At 45.4% G+C, this 21,290-nt stretch overlaps 1 protein-coding gene across 2 annotated transcripts in view; it reads right to left on the bottom strand.

The window, feature by feature from the left end:
* Window positions 1-21,290, bottom strand: part of Atp7b (ATPase copper transporting beta) — a 66,599-nt gene that overhangs the window by 3,995 nt on the left and 41,314 nt on the right. For both annotated transcript variants that reach the window (XM_005087636.4, XM_013126403.3), the window contains exons 6-19: window positions 19,049-19,125; window positions 14,489-14,663; window positions 12,844-13,077; window positions 12,104-12,195; window positions 11,101-11,228; window positions 10,843-10,997; window positions 10,272-10,406; window positions 7,551-7,745; window positions 5,944-6,126; window positions 4,778-4,931; window positions 2,998-3,141; window positions 1,397-1,539; window positions 460-663; window positions 262-379 (exon numbers count right to left, since the gene is read on the bottom strand). In XM_005087636.4, the coding sequence (XP_005087693.1) occupies window positions 262-379; window positions 460-663; window positions 1,397-1,539; window positions 2,998-3,141; window positions 4,778-4,931; window positions 5,944-6,126; window positions 7,551-7,745; window positions 10,272-10,406; window positions 10,843-10,997; window positions 11,101-11,228; window positions 12,104-12,195; window positions 12,844-13,077; window positions 14,489-14,663; window positions 19,049-19,125 (2,137 nt within the window). The remainder of the gene's footprint in view (window positions 1-261; window positions 380-459; window positions 664-1,396; window positions 1,540-2,997; window positions 3,142-4,777; window positions 4,932-5,943; window positions 6,127-7,550; window positions 7,746-10,271; window positions 10,407-10,842; window positions 10,998-11,100; window positions 11,229-12,103; window positions 12,196-12,843; window positions 13,078-14,488; window positions 14,664-19,048; window positions 19,126-21,290) is intronic.

Genomic DNA, 21,290 nt, shown 5'->3' with positions numbered 1-21,290 from the left:
CTGAGACAACAGTCACTGTGTGTGGCACAGGCGGTAACAGAATGCTCTGTGATGCTTATTCCTCAGACCACGTCTTAATAAAGCTTCAGGGAACAGGGTCACCTTAAATGAATGGCCAAGCCTCTTGATTGCCTATAGCGGGCCAGAGTGAACGAGGCTGCAAGGTCCTCTCAGGACTTCCCACACTGTGTCTGGCTGGTCAGTGCAAGCGAAGGAGAGGGACCAACGGTGACACAACAGGTGACAGATGCTCCTACCTACCTGCGGCAATAGGTATCCCAACCATGTTGTAAATCAATGCCAGCACCAGATTGATGCGGATCCTCCGGACAGTCCTCTTGGAGAGATGAATGCTGGCCACCACATCCAGTAAGTCATTCTACAGGAGAGGAGCATACTTGAATAATGGACTCCTGCCAACCCCAGCCCCTCCTGTGACCTGGGCGCAGCCGCGCTCACTCTGATAAGAACTACGTCTGCTGCTTCGATGGCAACATCTGTGCCAGTCCCAATAGCAATGCCCACATCAGCCTGGGCCAAGGCCGGGGAGTCGTTCACTCCATCGCCCACCATGGCTACTTTCTTCCCTTCGTTCTGGAGCTCCTGGACCTTGGCCACCTTGTGAGAAGGCAGCACCTCAGCAAAGACTTTGTTGATGCCGACCTGAAAGGAAGGGAGGAAACCAATGCCTTAATGTAGGTAAGAGTTGAACAAAAGCAGGGACCCACAGCAGCAATTAAGTTTTCACGGCTTTTGGTATGTCTGGCTGGTTACGGTATGGTGGAAGTACAATGTTCAGGCATTCACACCAGAGCCATGGTTTTCTGGGACAGGCAGCCATCCATGGATACTGTCCTCATGCCCCAAGCTCAGACCTAAATGGGTCAAGATGAAGTGATTCACCTCAGTCCATCAGTAAGGTGAATCTAAAAAGCACTCCTGCAATACAATGTTCAAGTGACCGTTTGGTTTTTGTTGTTGCTGTTTGTTTATTTTGGTTTGGTTTTGAGACAAGGTCTCAATGTAGCTGTGGCTACCTGAAACTTGCTCCATAGACCAGGCTGAACTCAAACTCACAGAGGTCCACCTGCCTCTGCCGCAGAGTGCTGGAATTAGAAGTGTGCTTTTACACCAGATGCTTAGATCACTTTTTTTTTTTTTTCAGTTTTTCGAGACAGGGTTTCTCTGTGTAGTTTTGGAGCCTGTCCTGGAAATTGCTCTGTAGACCAGGCTGGCCTTGAACTCACTCACAGAGATCCGCCTGCTTCTGCCTCCCAAGTGCTGGGATTAAAAGTGAGCACTACTACCAGGCGGCTTTTTTTTTAACTTATTTATTTTGCATCAGTAGGCTTGTTTGTAATTTTCAAGGACAGAGAACGTCTGGCCACTGCCATACCTGAGTGGCAATAGCTCTGGCTGTCTTCCGGTTGTCCCCTGTGATCAGAGCCACATCCACACCCATGCTTTTCAGTGTGTATATAGCCAGGGCAGCCTCTGGTTTAACAGCATCTGCGATGGCGATCATCCCACAGAGCACACCTGAAATGAAGCATCCACAATCAGCAACAGCACACCAGGCAGCCCCGTGCATGAGTGCTAAGACACCTATGGTCATGAGAAACCACGCCCATCCTTGAATGCTAACACACCTAGAGACATGAGAAACCACACCCATCCTTGAATGCTAACATACCTAGAGACATGAGAAACCACACCCATCCTTGAATGCTAACACACCTAGAGACATGAGAAACCACACCCAACCCTGAGTCGGACAGTAGGAAGCTGCAGAGACCTCCATCCTTTAAGGCTTCTACAGTGCGGCCTCTGGAAAAGTGGGTTCCTGTTTTGTCTGTAGTGGTGAGTGAGAAGGATAACTTTGAATTGCCACCTTAGACAGAAGCAAAGATAACAAAAAGCAATCTGGACTTCTAGGAGCAGAGCTGGCATTGGATCAAGATGGAGATGGTGACAAAGGAAGGTCTCAACTTTTAAAGAACTCTGAGAATAGAGAATGGGAGAAACAGTCTTTTCCAGAGATGAGACACCAATTGGATAACCAGCACCAAATGGCCAGCCCTGAAAATATACACATATGTACATCCACATTGTCTTAGTTAGGATTTCTATTGCTTCGATGAACCACCATGACCCAAAAGCAAGTTGGGGAGAAAGAGTTTATTTGGCTTACATTTCCAGATCATAGTCCATCATTGGAGGAAGTCAGAACAAGAACTTAAGCACGGCAGGAACTGGGAGGGAGGAGTTGGTGCAGAGGCCATGAAGAAACACTACTGACTTGCTCCTCATGGCTTGCTCAGCCTGCTTTCTTATAGAACCCAGGACCAGGGATGGCAACACCCACTGTGGGCTGGGCTCTCCTCCACTGATTACTAATTGAGAAAATGCCTCACAGCTGGGTCTCATGGAAGCATTTCCGAAGTTGAAGTTCCTTACTCTCATGATGCTAGCTTGGGTCAACACACAAAACCAGCCAGTACATACAGATATGTATGTAGTAACAGTTAATGAAAGAAACAGCACATACAGATATGTATGTAATAACAGTTAATGAAAGAAAGGGCAAGGAGAGCAAGGGAGGGTATATTGGAGAGTTTAGAGGGAGGAGAGGGAAGGAAAGATGATGTAATTATATTACAATCTCAAAAAAAAAAAAAGAGAGAAGTAATTGCCTCAAGAGAAGAGACCAAGTGAGAAGATGACAAGACAGCCTGGAAAAACACATCAAACAGAAAGGGAGACTCAGGTTTTTTGTTTTTTGTTTTTTACAAAATAAGAAGAAAATGAGAAAAGAAGGAAAGAAAGCAAATGACAAGCAAAAGGAAGAGGAGAGAAGGAGGGCGAGAAGGAAAGGAACAGAAGAGACCAGAAGGGAGGGAGGGAAGGGAGTGTGTGTGGGAGGAGCAGAGTAGGCCTCTTACAGAGCAGGGAAGGGTGATCTGCATTCTATGAGTTCTGATCTCGGGCAGAGATTACCATCAATGGCCACCAGGATGGCTGTCTGTCCTTTCATCTCATGATCTGTCATGGTGTCGCTGATCTCACTGGAGATGGTTAAACCGTTGCGCCTCATCCATTCCCGGTTTCCAATCAGCACAGAGAAGGTCTGGGGGCCTGTACCTATTCAAAAGGGACTGGTTACTCCTGCACAGTCCAGCTTCACAATGAACTAAAACCCAGGGGCATCTGACTGTTCTGAAAACTATAGCCTCTTGTGACACTCCCCTTGGAGGACCAGAAAGATAGATACACGGTATAAAGAACACCAATGTAAATTGAATGCAGTGTTTCATGCACTCTACATGTCGGCACATTAAACATCATGTAATGTTCTTACATTCCATTAGAGGTATTTATTTAATTAATTCGAATGAATCGTATGTATGTGCATCAGCCTGATGCTCATGGAGGCCAGAGGGTATCAGATCCCCCTGGACCTGGAGTTACAGATGGCTGTGAGCCCCCATGTGAGTACTGGGAAGAGAACCTGGGTTAGTTGTCTGCAAGAGAAACAAGTTCTTAACAGCCGAGCCATCTCTCCAGCCCCTGATTCTTTTTTTTTTTTTTAATAGGGGTCAGAGGATCGCATTTCAGGTCAGATGAAAGAATGTGTTGACTAGATTATTTTCTGGCAGGATTAGATGGCCCAAAGTGAATTAACAAAATCAGGTAAGCTTGTTTCTGTGATACATATACATACTATTTTTTGAGACAGTCGTATATTGATGAGGGGATATGAATATATATGTCACTCTTACATACGCATCTAACGAAATCAAATTACTGCTCTAATGTCAGGACAACCTAACAGAAATGCTTGCCTAGAAGCCATGATGGTGTAGACAGAAGCAGAATGAGATAAAGTCTCACCTAGAGCCTCCTGATTTCTTCCTACATGATAAGCCCCCCATCTTTGAAAGAGCAACATTACGATTGTTCTTCCTGTCTCTGCCCCCTCCCCTAGCGCTGGGGTTACAGGCTTGCTCACGTAGCTAGGCTTTTGTGTAAGCGCTGGGAATCAGAACTTGTGTAGCAACCACTGAACCATCTCCCTAGCCTGCCTTTTTTTCCCCCTGAGGACATTTTTCCAGCCATTACAGTAAACTAGTAGAGAGTGCTAGAATGTCCCACATATCTTTATTTAGGTGGCATTATTAGATGTCATGTGCTGCCTTTTAATAGTTCCAGTCCCTAGGGGACTTGAACTCAGGACCTCTGGAAGAGCAGCCAGTACTCTTAGCCGCTGAGCCATCTCTCCATCCCCAAAAGTGGTGGCTGGTGGTGTGTGCCTTTAATCCCAGTACTCAGGTGGCAGAGGCAGGCAGATCTCTGTGAATTCAAGGCCAGTCTGGTCTATAAAGCGAGTTCCAGGACATCCAGAGCTATTACACAGAGAAGTCCTGTCTCAAAAACTAAAGATTAAAATTAAAAAAAAAAAGAAAGCACATGGACACACAACACACATATGGATTTCTGGCCACAAATAAATAGTTTCTTCTATCTCTTCAAGCACATGCTTGATACTTGCTGGCTGGAATCTTCCATAACAATGTAGTCCATGTTGGTCTTATGTTCCTGGTACTTCTACCCCCATCTCCCACATCCAGTGACTGAAGGCACGCAGCACACCCAGCTTCTATGATAAGCTCTAGAACCATGGCTCCAGAAGGTACACGTGACTTTTTATCTGCTACCTTCTAATAGTACATGGCCCCGATGAGACACTACCCAGCTTCTGGATGCTCTAATGGAATACCTTTTCCTGTGGGAGAGTTGCCAACCCCATTCGGGTGACCGGTCGGATCACTGTGAGCCAGGATGCTTTCCACATTGCTAACTTTACAGCTAATTCCACAGCCTGGCACTGCCTGGAAGTCTGTGCAGTAGCCAAGGGTCTCTGTTCCAAGTTCCTGTGGAAGAAGCAGGAGAGCAGGACAAAGACTGGGGTGAGGGTAGTGAGAAGACAGAGGGAAGGAAGGAAGGAAGGAAGGAAGGAAGGAAGGAAGGAAGGAAGGAAGGAAGGAAGGAAGGAAGGGTGAGGAAATTCACCAGGAGCTCAGGAAGCATTCTCCCATCAGACTCAGTGTTGGTTCTCAGTATGAACCAAATCCTCCCTAAGTGAGTATCTCATGACCCAACAGGCTGCAGATCCAAGGAAGGTCAATTGCACCTCAGACCACACAGATGTTTCCATGCTGATCGTGATTACACTACAACAACGGGCTCAGTAAGCGGTGAGTGACAAAGCTACTTGGAAGCTGCCAGACAGATCCCTCTGTGTGTGATACCCAGGGAAGGAACGAGAAGTGGCAGAAGTCATCAGAACAGCCAACAAGCAGACGTCTGCCCCCGGCCCGTTAGGGTGGATGCCAAACAGCAGTGCGATGAGCCCCTCAGAGGGACAAGGACAGAATGAAATTTCTCAAACATCCTCCTTGTCGACGTTTTCCTGAGCTACCCACATCACCCCATAAATCGATGATTTGCTCAAGCCACTTATCCAGCATCGGCACAGTCCCCGATGCACTCCACGGGCTTAGGGCAGAACAAGGTGTTTCTCTAAACCCCCCAAATTCAGGCTTCTCAGCTCACCTGTGCTAGCTCCTCACAGGTAACCCCACTGAATGACTGTGTCCACTCACCCTCACTGTATAAAGAACAAGTTATTAAAGGACCCATCCCCCCCCCACCTCAGACTTGGGTTCTCAGAAGGCAGAGGGGTCACATCTCAGTCACTCTGTCCTGAGTCCGCTGTTATCCACTTGTTCCACAAATAACCATGGTAAGGCCACTACCAAGGCCTGTCTGCAACAAGTGAAGACCTGCTCTGAGGCAGCTGAGCAGGCAAGTGGGTGGCAAGGTCGGGAGGACAAGGCTGATGACAGAGAAGGCAAGGCAAGGCCAAGATCAAGGTCTGCGTACCTCTTTGCAGTATTTAGTGACTGCCACGCCTAAGGGGTGCTCGCTGCTGGCCTCTGCAGTGCCCACCACAGCCAGAACCTTCCTGAGGGACAGTGCAACCATGTCCACAAGCAACAGGAACCGCATGACTCTGGGGACCCCGTGGGTAATGGTGCCAGTTTTGTCAAACATAACAGTCTTTATCTGCAAGAACAACTTCATGTCAGGACTTAACATGGAGGCAACTTTCACAGTCCCTGGGTCTTAAGGCAGAGTTTCTGCCAACCTACCTTGGGCAGGGAACTACTGTTAACTTTCCCAACTCTGCAGGCAACAACTGCTACTACCAAGAAACCATTACCCATCTGCCAGTCTACACAGCTTCACTACCTTACCTTTGACCAAATAGGGGGCAGCAGGTGGCTCTGTTTGGACCATGATCCAAGAGAAGGACATACAATGTTTGGATTCCCAAGCTCAGTGGCGCCTCTACCTTCAACACTGTTGACTGACCTTCTCCCTCCAAAGACCCCCACCTCCCTAGTCCACCCTTACCGTGTAGCCCATCCACCTTTCCCAGCATGCACTTAGTGACTCAAAGGAGCAGCCTGCTCTATCATGTGATCTTTCAAGGCTTTCCTGACTGCCACCCCCAACACTTTCTCTGTTTGTGAGATTTTTCTCCTAGCTGTTCATTAGTTCATTCAACAAGATGTCTCCAGGTGCTCTCAGGCCACATGCTAGCTAGGGTGAGAACAGCGAAGAAAACGGCAGCAGATTTTGTGGAGCTTATGATCTACACAGCTTCAGGCCACCTACCTACTATTTCACCTCTGCGACAGCCCCACTAGCACTTTATCTGGCTAGCTCTTCCTCAGCTCTTACTCCTGCATAGGCCAGGTCCCAGCACAGTGTCCTTACGGAGTTGTGGTCCTAACACTCAGTATTGGGGTACCTGTCCTTCCCACTATGCTGTAAGGTCCTCGGAAGCTAGGAGCCGTGACCAGTGCCAGAACCTGGTGCAGGGCCCACCTGAAGTCAGGGTGGGGCAAATGAATAAGGTGTTGCCTGGTGCGGTGGGCCAAAGAGGGACTTTTGGTTTTCTTAGATACAGTCTCACTAAGCAGCTCCAGTAAAACTTGAGCTCATAACCTTCTGCAGCAGCCTTCTGAGAGCTGCGACTATAGGAACGCATCGCCATGTCGACCTACAGGAACACATCACACCATGACGACCTAGGCGGAGGGTCTTACTATTCACTGTCCATCTCCCACCCCAAAGTCACAGGACTCAGCTAATCCTAAACGTGTGAGCTGGCAACTTGGCTGACAGCTGCAGGTTTCTGAGGGTACCCAACCTCTTTCTGCTGTAGTCAAGATCTTAAATCACATCCACCATGTGAGATGGGGTCAGTGACTGTCCACGAAGCAGCAAATTGTGCATCCATTAACTGCTACGGGGTTTGCTGCTTTTCCCAGGCAGTCATGGCTTCCTGCTCCAGCCATCAACACTTACCCTCAGGCTTTCCTCTTAGGAAAACAGTGTAGAGATACTGTGTTTATAAGGACTCGGTAAAAACTGTTATCTGAGTTCCCACAGAGAACAGCCAGAACGTGACAGGGGCTCACCTTGTGTGCCATCTCCAGAGGCTTGCCTCCTTTGATTAGGACACCATTCTGGGCAGCCACCCCAGTGCCCACCATGACTGCTGTGGGTGTGGCCAGCCCCAAAGAGCAGGGGCAGGCAATGCATAGCACGGTGATGGACGTCTGGAAGGCAAAGCGGATGATCACCTCTGTCTGCGAGATATGCTTGCTAGGGCTCTGCGGAGGAGAGAAACATCAGATGGGGCGTTCAGGGAGGAATCTCACGCTGAGGCCGTCCCAGTGGGAACTGAGAATGCGGTGAGCTGAGTTTAGGGAACATGACTGTATTCTGTGCAGCTTCAGGGTCAGAGTTGACCTCACGGCCGCACTGCCCACTTCCCAACTTCTCCCTACAGCTTCCCTCAAAGAGGCAAGGTGGGACAGGAGGGAGTCATGTAGACCCCGCGGAGCACAAACTCAGGAGTTTGGCCATGTAAGTCCTACCCTGGCTCTGCTGCTAACTTCACCCCACTGTGCCTCAGTTTCTCCAGGAATAAAGTGGTGTCGAGGTATCCCACAAAGTGCTTTGTGCTTATAAATGAGGCCATATGCACATAAACAGACGTCTGCACATTAGAAAGTACAACCATGGCATCGTTATCACTTTTGGCTTCATTGCTGTGAAAGCTTCAGTAACTCTCCAAAGAATCTACATTTAGATGATACAAGGATATATATAATATATAATATAATTATACACAATTATATTATAATATCAAAACCTGGGAAGGACCACAGGGGAATTGGTCAGCTAAATTGTAGGCACAGTGGAGTATTGGGCGATTGTCAGGAAGATGATGAACAAGCTACATGTGCCAATGTGGAAAGGCACCAATGCTATTAAATTCTCTGTCTAATGTATTAAATACAGAAAGCGGCAAAGGGTAACACTAGGGGCACTTTCCAGTTAACAGTTTATATTCTTCTGTGCATGTTTCATTACCCAAAGAAAACAAAATAGAGGTCTACTTTACAATGTGGTGGCACACAGGAAAACTGTCACTTGCTGTCTGGGAACTTCATTCATCTTGCTGCGTTTTCATAATGGCTATGGCTGTGGAACATTATTCTAAGAGCCACTACATTCACTAACTATAATAAAAAGGGAGTTTTCTGAATTGAGATTACAAATCACAACTTCTTTTCATCCTTTATCCCTTTCATTTTAAAAGACACAAGTCTAAAATAAGGTATATTGCAAGTTGTTTAATTTTCATAGAAACCATTGTATCCACGTAAAAGGGCATATTACTTAACAAACATGTGACTTTTAAGAGATAAAGATAATGTGATTTTTTTTTTTACAGTCATTCTTATTAAGATGGCATGTGGCATTTTAGTGGCACTGATAAACTTCTGGAAACTAGCATAACCACTCCCTACAAATGATTTTCTTGCCTCAGTGATAACAGTATCTGAAAGAAACATGCAGTACCCCAGTTATTAGCACACACCCTGATTCTGAAAATAAAAAACAAAAGAATCAAAGTAAGAGGGCAAAGCGTGGAATAGCAGAGAACCACATACTCCCGACTTCGCAAGCAGCAGAGCCCTTGACAGTCAGGCTGGGCCTTACCGCTGGCAACTCTAGGAACACATTCACAGGTCACTGTAGAGCACCAAGGGGCTTCTTAGATGCCACAAAGTACTCAACTGAGACTCTTTTCAACTTAGAACCCAAACACTGAGGCATCTTGGTATATGGCATGCGCCATGTCTGGTGCACTTTTACCTGCAAGCTGCGACTTTAGTTCCTTACTCCATGACTCTGAGCTAAAACAAGCCCTGGCATGAGACGAGATAAGATGATGTTCCACTCGCTAGGCAGTTGGTGGCATTGGTGCATCATTAGCTGTTCAGTCCTGGCACTACTGGCCTCTTAATTGTGAGCCTCCATGTAGATGCATGTAGCACTCATTCATAAAAACCACAGTGTCTTTAAATACTGCTAAGTGTCCTTGAGAATCAGTTCCTGTTTCCTAAGCACATACATTGCTTTGAGGACACACTGTACTTCCCACTGGTTTTTGAAGTCTGATAAAATAGTATTCCTACGATAGTGTTCTTCACCTATTTCTTAAAATTAGAAAATGTGCATCACCTTACTTTGTTGTTAAATAAATGTTTAATTATCAAAAAGCTTTGTCTATCATGACATATAGCTTTCAGTAACACTGAGAAGCATTGTTGCTTGGGAAGGCAGGATACTGAAATGGGTATTAGTGGATATGGGTATTAAAAGATACATTTCCCCCTAAGATCTAGCATAGTATTGTGGCATCAAAATTGTGATCTATTTCCTACAACATGAGTCTTACAAACTCAGTAATGGCCAACAAAATGAATATTGTAAATCCCTAAAGCATCCCAACTGGGAGCCAAATGATGTCATGAGAATTATCTCTGAGGAGAAAGCAAAGGGCACTTGTGCATGTGGGTATGAGAGCCAATCATAGAACCCAGGGCCGGCCTTGTACTTTGCCGCTGGGCAATATTCATGACCTTCAGTGATCATCAATAAAGACCTTCAGGAGTAGACTCATTACCCTGCTATGACTTAGAGTTTGCTGTCAAAAAGTGAAAGAAGCAAATTAACTATAATGGCTAATAAAGTCCAGTAAATCCAGGACACAAAGGAATAGGATTAATGGCAGTAAGTTACTGAAAGCACGGCAACCATCCTGTCCAGGGTATCCGACTTACAGGGAAGTATTTCTGAACAACACCAAAATCGACAAAACCGATGACAATCCATACCACCAATGTTAAGGTTGAAATGATGATGATGAACGGGACAAAATATCCACTGAACCGGTCAGCCAGCTGCTGAACGGGTGCCTATGGAAATAAAGCATTGAGACCACAGGAAGTTACAACGTACACAGACAGACAGGACTAAGGTTTGGGTTCAAGCTCCCTCCATTACTGTGTTTAGGAATCAATCTCCACTCGATAATTGATGGGTAGTGCTATGAAGTTTTGAGATCATTCCTCACATTTCTTTTGCTTTGAGGCAGGGTATGATGTCGCCCAGGCAGTCTGGAGCTGGCCGAGGCCAAGGATGAGCTTAAAGTCCTGACCTTCCAGCTTCTACCTCTAGACTAGCTAGGAGTATAAGGACTGTGTGGCTTCACCACTCCATTTTCGGTAGCGATGGAGATTGGATCCATGGCCTCTGATATGCTAGGCTGGTGGTCTACCCACTTAGCTAAATCCCCTTGAGATCATTTCTCAAAGGAGGGATTTCATTGTATGGTTTAAGTCTCATTGTTACCTTTGACATCTGGGCCTCTTCCACCAATTTCACAATCTGAGCCAAAGTAGTGTCATTGCCCACATGGGTAGCTTTAATGAGCACAGAGCCATGAGCATTTATAGAGCCAGCAATCACTATGCTCCCAGGTTTCTTAGTCACAGGCATGGCCTCTCCTAGAGGAGAAGAGACAAATGTCAGTCACTCAGCCCACTCAACATCACATGGACCCGTGACCACCATGACACCCACCAGAGGGAACATAAAATGCCACCTAACCTGTGATGAGGGACTCATCTGCCATGGTATTGCCTTCTAAGACTTTCCCATCCACTGGGAACTTGCCCCCAGGGACAACCTTGATGATATCACCTCGCTGCACCAGCTCCATGGGCACTTGTTCCTCTCTGCAACAGAAGACAACCAGATAACATCCTCTCGATCTATAATCAAACCAGTTCCTAGACTGACTACTGGACTGTTTACAGCTATTCCTATGTATGTGAGAATTCTAAATCAGCACACACAACCAATCTTGCATCAAAAATACTCAGGAGAGGGGTTGGGATATAGCTTGGTGGTTCAGCACTTGCTTAGCATGTAAGAGATCCTGGGTCCCATACCCAGCTCTCTCTCTCTCTCTCTCTCTCTCTCTCTCACACACACACACATACACACACACACACACACACACACACACACACACACACACACACACAACCACAGACCTGTCTATACTTAACATACACATATTTTTGCATTAGTGTTCTCTAAACAATATAGTATAAAACCTATTTATATAGTAATTGCATTGTAAATGCATCATAATTATTCTAAACATGTGGGGGGATATGAAATTCTATGCAAATACTATTCCATTTCAGAGGAAGGGCTTGAGCATGATGTGACTTGGGATCTGAGGATCCTAGAACCAAGTTTCATGGATGCCAGGGGGTGGCTATACTTGCTTCACACTGAGAGGAGAATGCACAGCTGAAACCAGAGTTCCACTGCCATGCTAAGGGCTAGAGACTACCCTAAGAAAAAAGGGAGTTGCTGAAGGATTCCACTACACAGCAGTATAGACAGACTGGTACAATATAGACTTTTAGAAAGGTCACCAGTCTGAATATGGAGAAGCACTAGCAGCCAATGCAGGCATGGGGTGGTGCCTCAAGGTTAATGACTATGGTGGCCTGAATGACATCATTAACTACAAGATGGACACTTGCCGTGAACTACGCAGATGATGTACAAGGATCCACTGATGGACACAACCCACCTGAGGATTAAGTTGTCCTCACCAAGGGTTACAACTGTGGCTTCTGTGGCTTGGAGTGACATGAGTTTTGCAAGGGCTTCTGAAGTTTTGCTCTAGGAAATAACCAGAATGTAAAATGAGAGCTGACTGTCCAAATGCAGGCTGACACTCGCAAGCATGGTGTCAGAGGTGGCTGGTGCAAAAAACATGGTCACACCACTAACCACTAAGGCAGCCATGCATACCAGTACCACAACGAAAGCCCGGAGCCAGTGCTGCCTAAGCAGATCTTGGAGTTCCATTTCAGATGAAAACAATTCCAATCTGCCCAACGGCCATTGCCTTCACCCTCAATGTAATTTCCTTAACCCTCTTTTACAGGCTCCATGCCAATGCTGGGCTCAGAGCAGAGTGTTACACATCACCCAAGCCTGAGGTGGAGGTGTGTATTTCTACACTAACTACAATCCATTAGGCACTAAGAGACCATGTGAGCTCTGGCATAAAGTTCAGAGTTTGCTCCACTGCACAATTACCCGGACAAAGGTTTTACTAATTAGGCAGATTAGCTGGGATTTCAGAGGGAACAACCAACTGGGAGATTAGTGACTGCAGCCACTAATTACATAGGGATTCAGATTCCTCTGTCATTCTCTATAGTGTGTGTAATTAGTGGTTTTCAGCACATGCTGCCAATGGACTGAGACTCAGATTACCCGAAGTTATGGTTCCTTTCTTAACCTGTAGCTAGCTGTAGCTACCTTTGCCACGTGCTCCAGCCACCGCCCAAGGGCGATGAACACGAAGAGCATGGGGGGTGTATCAAAGAATGTCACGGGGCTCTTCTCAGCCTTCTCAGCGACTGCAACCACCAGGATGACCAGGGAGTAGGCATAGGCGATAGTTGTGGCCAGTACGATGAGCACATCCATGTTGGCTGACTTGTGCCTCAAAGATTTGTAGGCTTGAACATAGAAGTACCACCCACCAAGGAACTGAAAGACAAGGAGGGCAAGGGTTAGACAAGGAGGGAGAGGGCCCAGGAGCCCTCAGGATGATGAGGGTTCTAGGTTCAGATACGTATCTGTTCTTGGTGATTATTTGATACTGATGACACACACTCTGCCTCGGCCTCCAGTGAAGCATACTTTCTGGTTAGAGTACTACTGGCCACAAAAGTGCACGAGTAAGAATAGGCAGCCAAGCAAATGTCCATAATAAGAGAATGGTAACGATGATGATGATGGCTCATTTCTACTGTAAATGGTCTCTAGAGAGAAAGTAACCAATGCATTTATCTGTGATTGAAATAAAAGAGGCAGCATCCACAGTGTCTAACATATCCTCACTTCCATTAACAAATATGTGTGCCTGTGTAGATGAATATGCACGCATATACATAAACATACACACACATACACATGCTTGCACTCACATACTCAACACACACACACACACACACACACACACACACACACACACACACACGCTCTTTTTGTGAGACATAGGAGAGATATATGCCTAATTTCTGAAGGTAACAACAGCAATACTAGAGAACAGGACTGGGCCAGGGGAGAGTGTATTTAGTCAGAATACCTTTCCCTTTGCTTCTGTGTGGCTGAAATTACTTATAATAGGTGAAAAGCTGGTTTGCCATTAAAAAGAAAACACAGGAAAGAAATTTAACCTACAGATGGTTACCCCTAAATAGTCCTAGTTTTTAAATGCCAAAATGTACACACACAGGCATTCAGTCATTCTCTGTGCATATATATGCCTGCATGCACAGTAGACATTCTGCAAAGCCTGTCCAAGTTAGATGAAAACCATGGCTTTGCCTTTTAGGATAGAACATTCAAAGGAAGCATGAGCTCTAGGGACATTCATCTAATAATTCTAACAACAAAGGTAAACTAAATTAAATAATAAGCAAATCAGGGAAATAGGGCTCTGAGGTGTGACTGAGCAATGGCATACCTGCCTACCACTTATGAGGTTCTGAGTTTTGTCACCAGTAATACACATACACACACACACACACACACACACACACACACACAGATACACACACACACACACACACACAGATACACACCAGCATACAGGCTCACCAAGTTTACAAGTAAAGGGTATTTTTCTAACAAGTTTCAGTCACGTGCAATTACATGTTGACAGTGAAACCAGACCTTTCTTGGTTCCCACATTTGCAGCCCCCTCTACACTGCCCTCCCTTCTGGTCATATGACAGAAATAACAGTAGCAGCTACCCAGAAGGAAGGCAGCAAAGTTGAAATGAAGTGCCACTGGAACCAAGCTAAAGGGCTGTTGACACACTTGAAGAGCAGAGATCCTCTAGCCATGCCTGGGCACAAAGGGCAGAGGTTTGCCCCGTTGTCCAATACATACTTGCACAAAGGTACACAAGATGAAGAAGATGAGATTTAGAACTGACAGTCCTGGAATGATGTTGTGGTCCAGGACCATCGGCTCGTGGGGCTTATTGCTGGGGATTAACATGTAGATCATCAAGCCCATGACAGGGATGCCAAACACCAGGCTACACAGAAAAGATTTTTTCCACCTAGAAGGCAAAATCAGCAACACAGACACATGAGAACCACTTGGCATTGAGATCAGGTTAGACTAAAACAAAAGGGAGGCTCGCCTCTGACACTACCATTAATCTAAAGGGTCAAGCATTGCTGCAAAGATGTTTGGGCTTAGCTCTGCTTTTGCATAAACTGGAATGTGACCACCAATTTATAGGTGCAGCAATGGAGGCCCGGAAGATGAGAACTGGCTCCAAAGAGGTTACCCACTCCTAGCTTACAGCAGTCTAGAGCTCTTTGTTGTCTTACGACGAAATGGACGGAAATAGTATTTTATTAGCATAAGCTTATTTACACAACCAATAAATAAGAGTATAAGAGTAGTGAAGCTGTCAATAAACACAAAAGCTTAGAACCAAGGGTTACACGGACAACATCTGTGGCTTCATGTGAGCTACAACATGCATGATATTCCAAACAGGGACTCACTGAAGGTACTTTTAAGTTCTGTAGCCTAATGTAGGTCCTCAATCCTGCATGCTCAGGCTGCTGCCTGAGGCCATCCAAAAGGCAGACTCACTAGCCTCCCAAACTCTCACCTGCCAGTCCCCCTGCACCCTGGACAAGTCGACTGGACCAAGCTTCAGGTACTCCAAAAGCCCCAGAAGGACCCTCACTCCCTGTTGATTCCTGTTGGGGAAGTCCTGTTATTTGTCAATAAAGTACTGTTGAGCCTATAGGGAACCAAGATGGGAGGGACTAGGAGTCCAGGAGAACTCTGGGTAGGAGAAACACAAGAGAGTCGACATGTGATGCCATGGGGGTAAGAAGCCGGGAACTATTCTCCGGTAAGAAACATACTTAGATTAACAATTATGGGGTAATTACTTAAGGCAGAGCTAGCCAGTAAGAGACAAACAAGGCCAACAGCTTCATAATGAATATAGCCTCCTGTGTGTTTATTTGGGACTCATGCGGATCTCGAAACAGGCTGGCGCGGCAGAGCCCAGGCGACTGGCGGGGGATAAACCAAAGCGGCTAGCCAGGAAAAAGCTTCCCTTAACAGAATGGTTGTCAGAAGTGGGATGATGAATTTCCACGTAGAATGACAAAAGCTTTAAAGGAATTTTAGAAACAGAAGAACGGAGAGAAGCACAGATTTTGGTAGCAGCATTTTTCTCAGGTGTGCTCTGTTTTGCTAGCGACAAGCCGAGATTCACGTGGCTCGCTTACTGGAGTCTTCCTGACTTGGCATAAAAAAAAAACAAAAACAAAAACCCAGCAAGGTTGTTTTAAGAGACTCTGCTAACGATTTAAAGGGGTGTACATACAGCTGGAAGTGGCAGCTTTTGCTGGATGTCAACATGGACTTAGGCGGTAAGCTGGAGTCACGCTTACGCCCGCCATCTTGAAAAAAAAGAAAAAAACGGCAGTTTAAAACAGCCGCGGTTTTAACACGTGGCCAGAAAAACATAAAGATTTACAGTAAAGTCAGACTTGGATGGACAAAACCTCTAAAGGTTTACAGTGTGTTTAAAAATATACGTGAGATTGAGAGAGAAAATGAAATGGCAAAGTGGTAAATAAATACAAAAGCCGGCGTTGTGGTGGCGCACGCCGGTAGGATTGCTCCAGAGGCAGAGGCAGGCAGGTTTCCAAAGAAACCCTGTCTCAGAGAAAAATAAATAAAAGTAAAATAAATAAAGTAATAATAAATAAATAAATAAGCCACGTAAAGATGGAAAATACACAGAGAGTCTGGATACTGTACGCTATTGTGTTTTTCAGTTTTTTGCTTGCTCAGGAAGGAACTGTTACTAAAGTACACTTGCTTATAAATGCTGCTAAATTAATACAACTTATATCTTTTGAAAATGCCTTGACCTCAAAATTTAAGTATAAGGATATGTTACTCGGAAAAGGAGTTTTCATTTATGTTTCCACAGAACATAAAAAGCTGAGGATTTCTTCCAGGCTTCTGTGGTTTGACGAACCAAGACCCCCGGAAGCAGTGGACCAGATGTTCCAACAATTGAGACAGCTAAGATGATGGAGTCTTACAGACCCCGAAAATATGGACTTATACAGGTTTCTGAGTTTTGTCATGATCCCCATGGTATAAACAGCGCCCCCTTCCAGCAGGAAGCAGTTTGGAATGAGCGACGTCCCAATTCCCATCTTGTTTATAAATCTTTGTTTTCATTTAAATGGGATTGTTTATAATTGGCTAATGATCACAGCCAATCTTTTTAATGGTAAAAAGGGGAATTATGGTATGGGTATTGTTTTTCATTTATTGAGACAAAATCAAGGTCAATTTTGTGATGCTTATATTTCTCCTCTTGATTAAGTATTGTGCTTATACTGATCTTTTACAACGTAATGCATAATTGAATACAGACTATAGATAGTTACTTATAATAGAATTTCTAGTTACATAAGTTAGGTTTCTAGATATACAGAAATATATTTGAGATAGACAGTCTTCAAACCTCTCAAAGACCTTCAGAACATGGCATTTAAAATGGTTTAGGGTTTTTCTTGACAATGAGAAATGTCTGCTCCTGGCAGCACCAATTACGTCTGAGAGGAAGATGGGCATCGAAGAAACTTGTTATGGAGTTTGCTTTCAACATGGCAAGATTAGCCATTTGGGCAAGAAACTGCTCTTGCCTAGACTGTTTGACTGTTGTTGTATAATCTGGACATGCAGGACCCATAGGGATGTGACTGCTGAACTAAGTCTTACAGGGTTCCTGCTGCATGAAAGAGTCTACGGGACTTTCTGCAGGACACAGAAAAATGACTGACAGACTGCTGATGCAGATGGACAGTTTGAAATTTCCTGCTTTGCTGAGAAGTGTTCCAGATACATTGTGGCCTATGGGCTGAAGATGGATGCCCCAACGTTACAGAGGAACTTCGGGTGACTGTCCAGGCAGTAAGATATCTCTGTCAATCCTAGTGTTTATATATTATCCTTCTGTGGTCTTTGATAGAGTTGAAGACAGATAGTTATAATTATAGTTTTCCTTAGTTATGATAAAAGATACATATAGAACTTTGGACTCACAAGGATGGGATGGATGATATTTTCATTTAATCTTGCTAAAATATTGTAACTATGTTCTTATTTGATAACTGTTCTGTTATATACAATTTGACTATGTTAAAATTAAGACCTTTCTTTTGTTTAAACAGAAAAGAGGAGATGTTGGGGAAGTCCTGTTATTTGTCAATAAAGTACTGTTGAGCCTATAGGGAACCAAGATGGGAGGGACTAGGAGTCCAGGAGAACTCTGGGTAGGAGAAACACAAGAGAGTCCACATGTGACGCCATGGGGGTAAGAAGCCGGGAACTATTCTCTGGTAAGAAACATACTTAGATTAACAATTATGGGGTAATTACTTAAGGCAGAGCTAGCCAGTAAGAGACAAACAAGGCCAACAGCTTCATAATGAATATAGCCTCCTGTGTGTTTATTTGGGACTCATGCGGATCTCGAAACAGGCTGGCGCGGCAGAGCCCAGGCGACTGGCGGGGGATAAACCAAAGCGGCTAGCCAGGAAAAAGCTTCCCTTAACAGATTCCTTTAGCTTAATGCACTTTCATGAGTTGCAAATCCTGAGTCTCCTGCTTCCTGGACCTTCCAGCATCTGCCTAAGCCTCTGATGTAATCGCTCACTCACTACTTCCCAACAAGGCAAGTAGCCACTCTAAGCCACTGTGCTATATACAACAGCAGCCTTCAAGGGTGCTGAAAGAGTTAAGGGACCATCTGAAACTGTGAATTAACCTGTATATGTATCCTAGGCCACCACACCCCCACCCCACCACACCCCCATTTTGTGCTAGAGATTTTGGGGCCGTGTGCATACTAAGCACACACTCTGTAACGGAGCTAAGTGTCCTTCCCTGTGTAACTGGCTGTTTTCTTTCCACTTAGCTCTGAGGACTGTCTTCAGATCTCACTCTAAAACTTATGCAAATCAGGCGTAAATAGACTATAAAAGAAAAAGCCAACCTTTCTCTCCCTCTATCCCAGCTAAAGCACATCCAGCATGTCAGCTATGGGTGACTATTTAAAGAAATTTAAATTAATGAACCCCAATAAATAAATAAACAAATGTAAAAGCTTCGGTTCTATACTCATACTACTTCATTTAAAGCACACTACCAAGCTGGGCAGTACAGACACAGCTGCTGCCAACATCCGGAAACTTCTACAGACAGCATGGTCCCAACTGATAACATCCCAAGAGTAAAAGGCAATGAACCCAGGTAGAAGGCAATACAGGAAGCTTGGGGTGGCTGGACCATAGTCAAGCAAAAAACATAAACATGAGCCGGAGTCAGTGGGCAGAAGAGGACGGAGACTTAGACAGGGCTACCGTTAACCCTCTGTTTTCTACCTACTGTTTTATTTCCATCTTGTGGTCCAAGTGATGAGCGCTGGGATTTCTCTGAGCCAGGGAAGCATGGAAGCCAATTTCCTTGTGATTAAGAGAGTTAGATGGGGAACAAGGGGAAAGGTACTGTTAAAATACACGCAGGTGGAGAGCATTTCCAGCACTAGAACTTAAAATCTCCAAGTCCCTCTGGTGACCTAAGGCTTTCCTCTCATGAGTTTTTTGTCTCAAATGACTGTCAAACCCTGTTCAGAGGTTCAGTACTCTCTATGCAGAGAGACTGTACACCCCGCAGACATGGCACTTGAATGGCCGTTCCTCTCCCTAGTGTGAGTAAAGGCAGTTGGTATTGTCACACTAACTTCATGGGTCCCAAAGCCGACCAGGGTTGACTTCAAAGATTCTGAGTTAGAATTCCAGATGCCTCAGCCATGCATGAGGAGGGTGAGCACCGGAGAGAGCTAGTATGCTAATGTACTGGGCGCAGAGTGTAGATCTCTAGGCTTCAGGTCAAGCAACTTCCTACTGTGTTCAGGGCCTCTCTACCTGAAGAGTGGCTTTCTCCGTGTCCTGACAGAGTGTACCTCAGCCCTGAGCTTTCTTCAAGCTCTGCTGTGACCACCGTCATCTGATCATTACATCTCTGCTGCTTCTTGTGAATACATGGGGAAAGGTGACAGAAGATGTCTTCTCCGTGTAACAGAGAGGGCCCAGGATGCTGGTGCTGAGTTTCTCCAAAGGGAAATGTCACGGGAGAAGGGCACGTGAGGCGATACAAGACAAATACTCTCGTAGCTAATCCCAGCCTAGTTGTATCAGGGAAAGATACCCCAGAGTCACAAGCCTGGAAGCCAGGCAATATTGCCCTATTTCTCCATTAAGGACCAAGGTTCAGGAAGCTGCACCAAATCACTGAGCAGGACGGAGGTGGCTAAGGAGAATAGAAGCCATAGTGCAGCCGGGCAGTGGTGGCTCACGCCTTTAATCCCAGCACTCGGGAGTCAGAGGCAGGCAGGTCTCTGTGAGTTCGAGGCCAGACTGGACCGATAGCCTCCAAAACAATACAGAGAAACCCTGTCTCATAAAAACCAAAAAAAAAAAAAAAAAAAAAAAAAAAAAAAAAGAAGCCATAGTGCAAATGAGCGGCATTTGAAGACTCCCACTGAAAACGCCCCGCCCCTTCCTGTCTATAGCATGGTGACTCCTTCGCCCCATGAGTAATACGGGATACTGTTCTCAGATTTAGGATTCAGTAGGGCAGGACCTGAGCTGGGTGTGCCATCTTGCCTCTTGTGAGCTGGGTATCAATGAGCAAGAGCTTAACTCCTCTGAGACTCTACCCCCATTAAATGAAGCAGCTGTGAAGTTAGTCAGCCTGCTTGTATAAAACAGCAGCAGCGTTTCCACATCCAAAAGCCCTGCTGGGCCACACAGCAAGCACGCCCGAGGAAGAACACATTAAGGACAACGTGGCATTAAGCCTGCCGTAGTTTCATTTCGTAAGCAGTCAGTTTCACTAAGTAGCTAACCCTCACCCCTGGCTGCTACAGATTACTCTTACTTGGTGTGGACTGTCTTGACCCATTTCCACCACCATGGTCTGGCAGGATACTGACATGAAGTAGGAAATGGGGGCGGGGGGTTGTGGACAGAGGGAGAAGGATGGGGGGACAGTCATGAACCCTCTGTTTTCTAATGAAAGATGACCACATGCCCCTACAAGCCTAGCAGGGAGGTGAGCGTGGAATCATCTGTCTAGTGCCATCATCCCGAGTCTGCACACACCTGGCATATAGAGAAATAATATCTGTAAGTGGTGGTTGGGCAGGTTAATGCTCCACACCAGATATCCTGTCAAGACTAATGATTTTGAGGAAATATTTAAAACTAAAAATATCACCTCTTTCTTCTCACCTTTCTTTAAAACACAAAACAATGTATGAGTGAGTGTATGTATGCCCACATACAGAAGTCAGGGATAAGAGCTTTGGGGAATCGGTTCTTGCCGACCACGGGTTCCAGGAATCAAATCTGAGTTGTCAGGCTTGCACAGCAAGCACGTGCACCTGCTGAGCCCCCTTGACAGTCCAGCCTCATCTCTTTCTTACCTATTCACCGACACTCTGCTCAGGCAACCTGCTCATCTTCAATTAACTAAGCGCCCTTACTCTTTGGAAAAGCCAATAGCTTTCTGATGATCTTTTAACTCGGCTTGACTTTCTTTAGCAATGACATATTATTCCTTTTGT

The sequence above is a fragment of the Mesocricetus auratus genome, unplaced genomic scaffold (assembly GCF_017639785.1).
Source record: "Mesocricetus auratus isolate SY011 unplaced genomic scaffold, BCM_Maur_2.0 Super-Scaffold_100031, whole genome shotgun sequence".
In the NCBI taxonomy this organism is placed as follows: Eukaryota; Metazoa; Chordata; class Mammalia; order Rodentia; family Cricetidae; genus Mesocricetus; species Mesocricetus auratus.
Note: the sequence above shows the minus strand (reverse complement) of the source record. Positions and strands in the feature narration are given on the sequence as shown.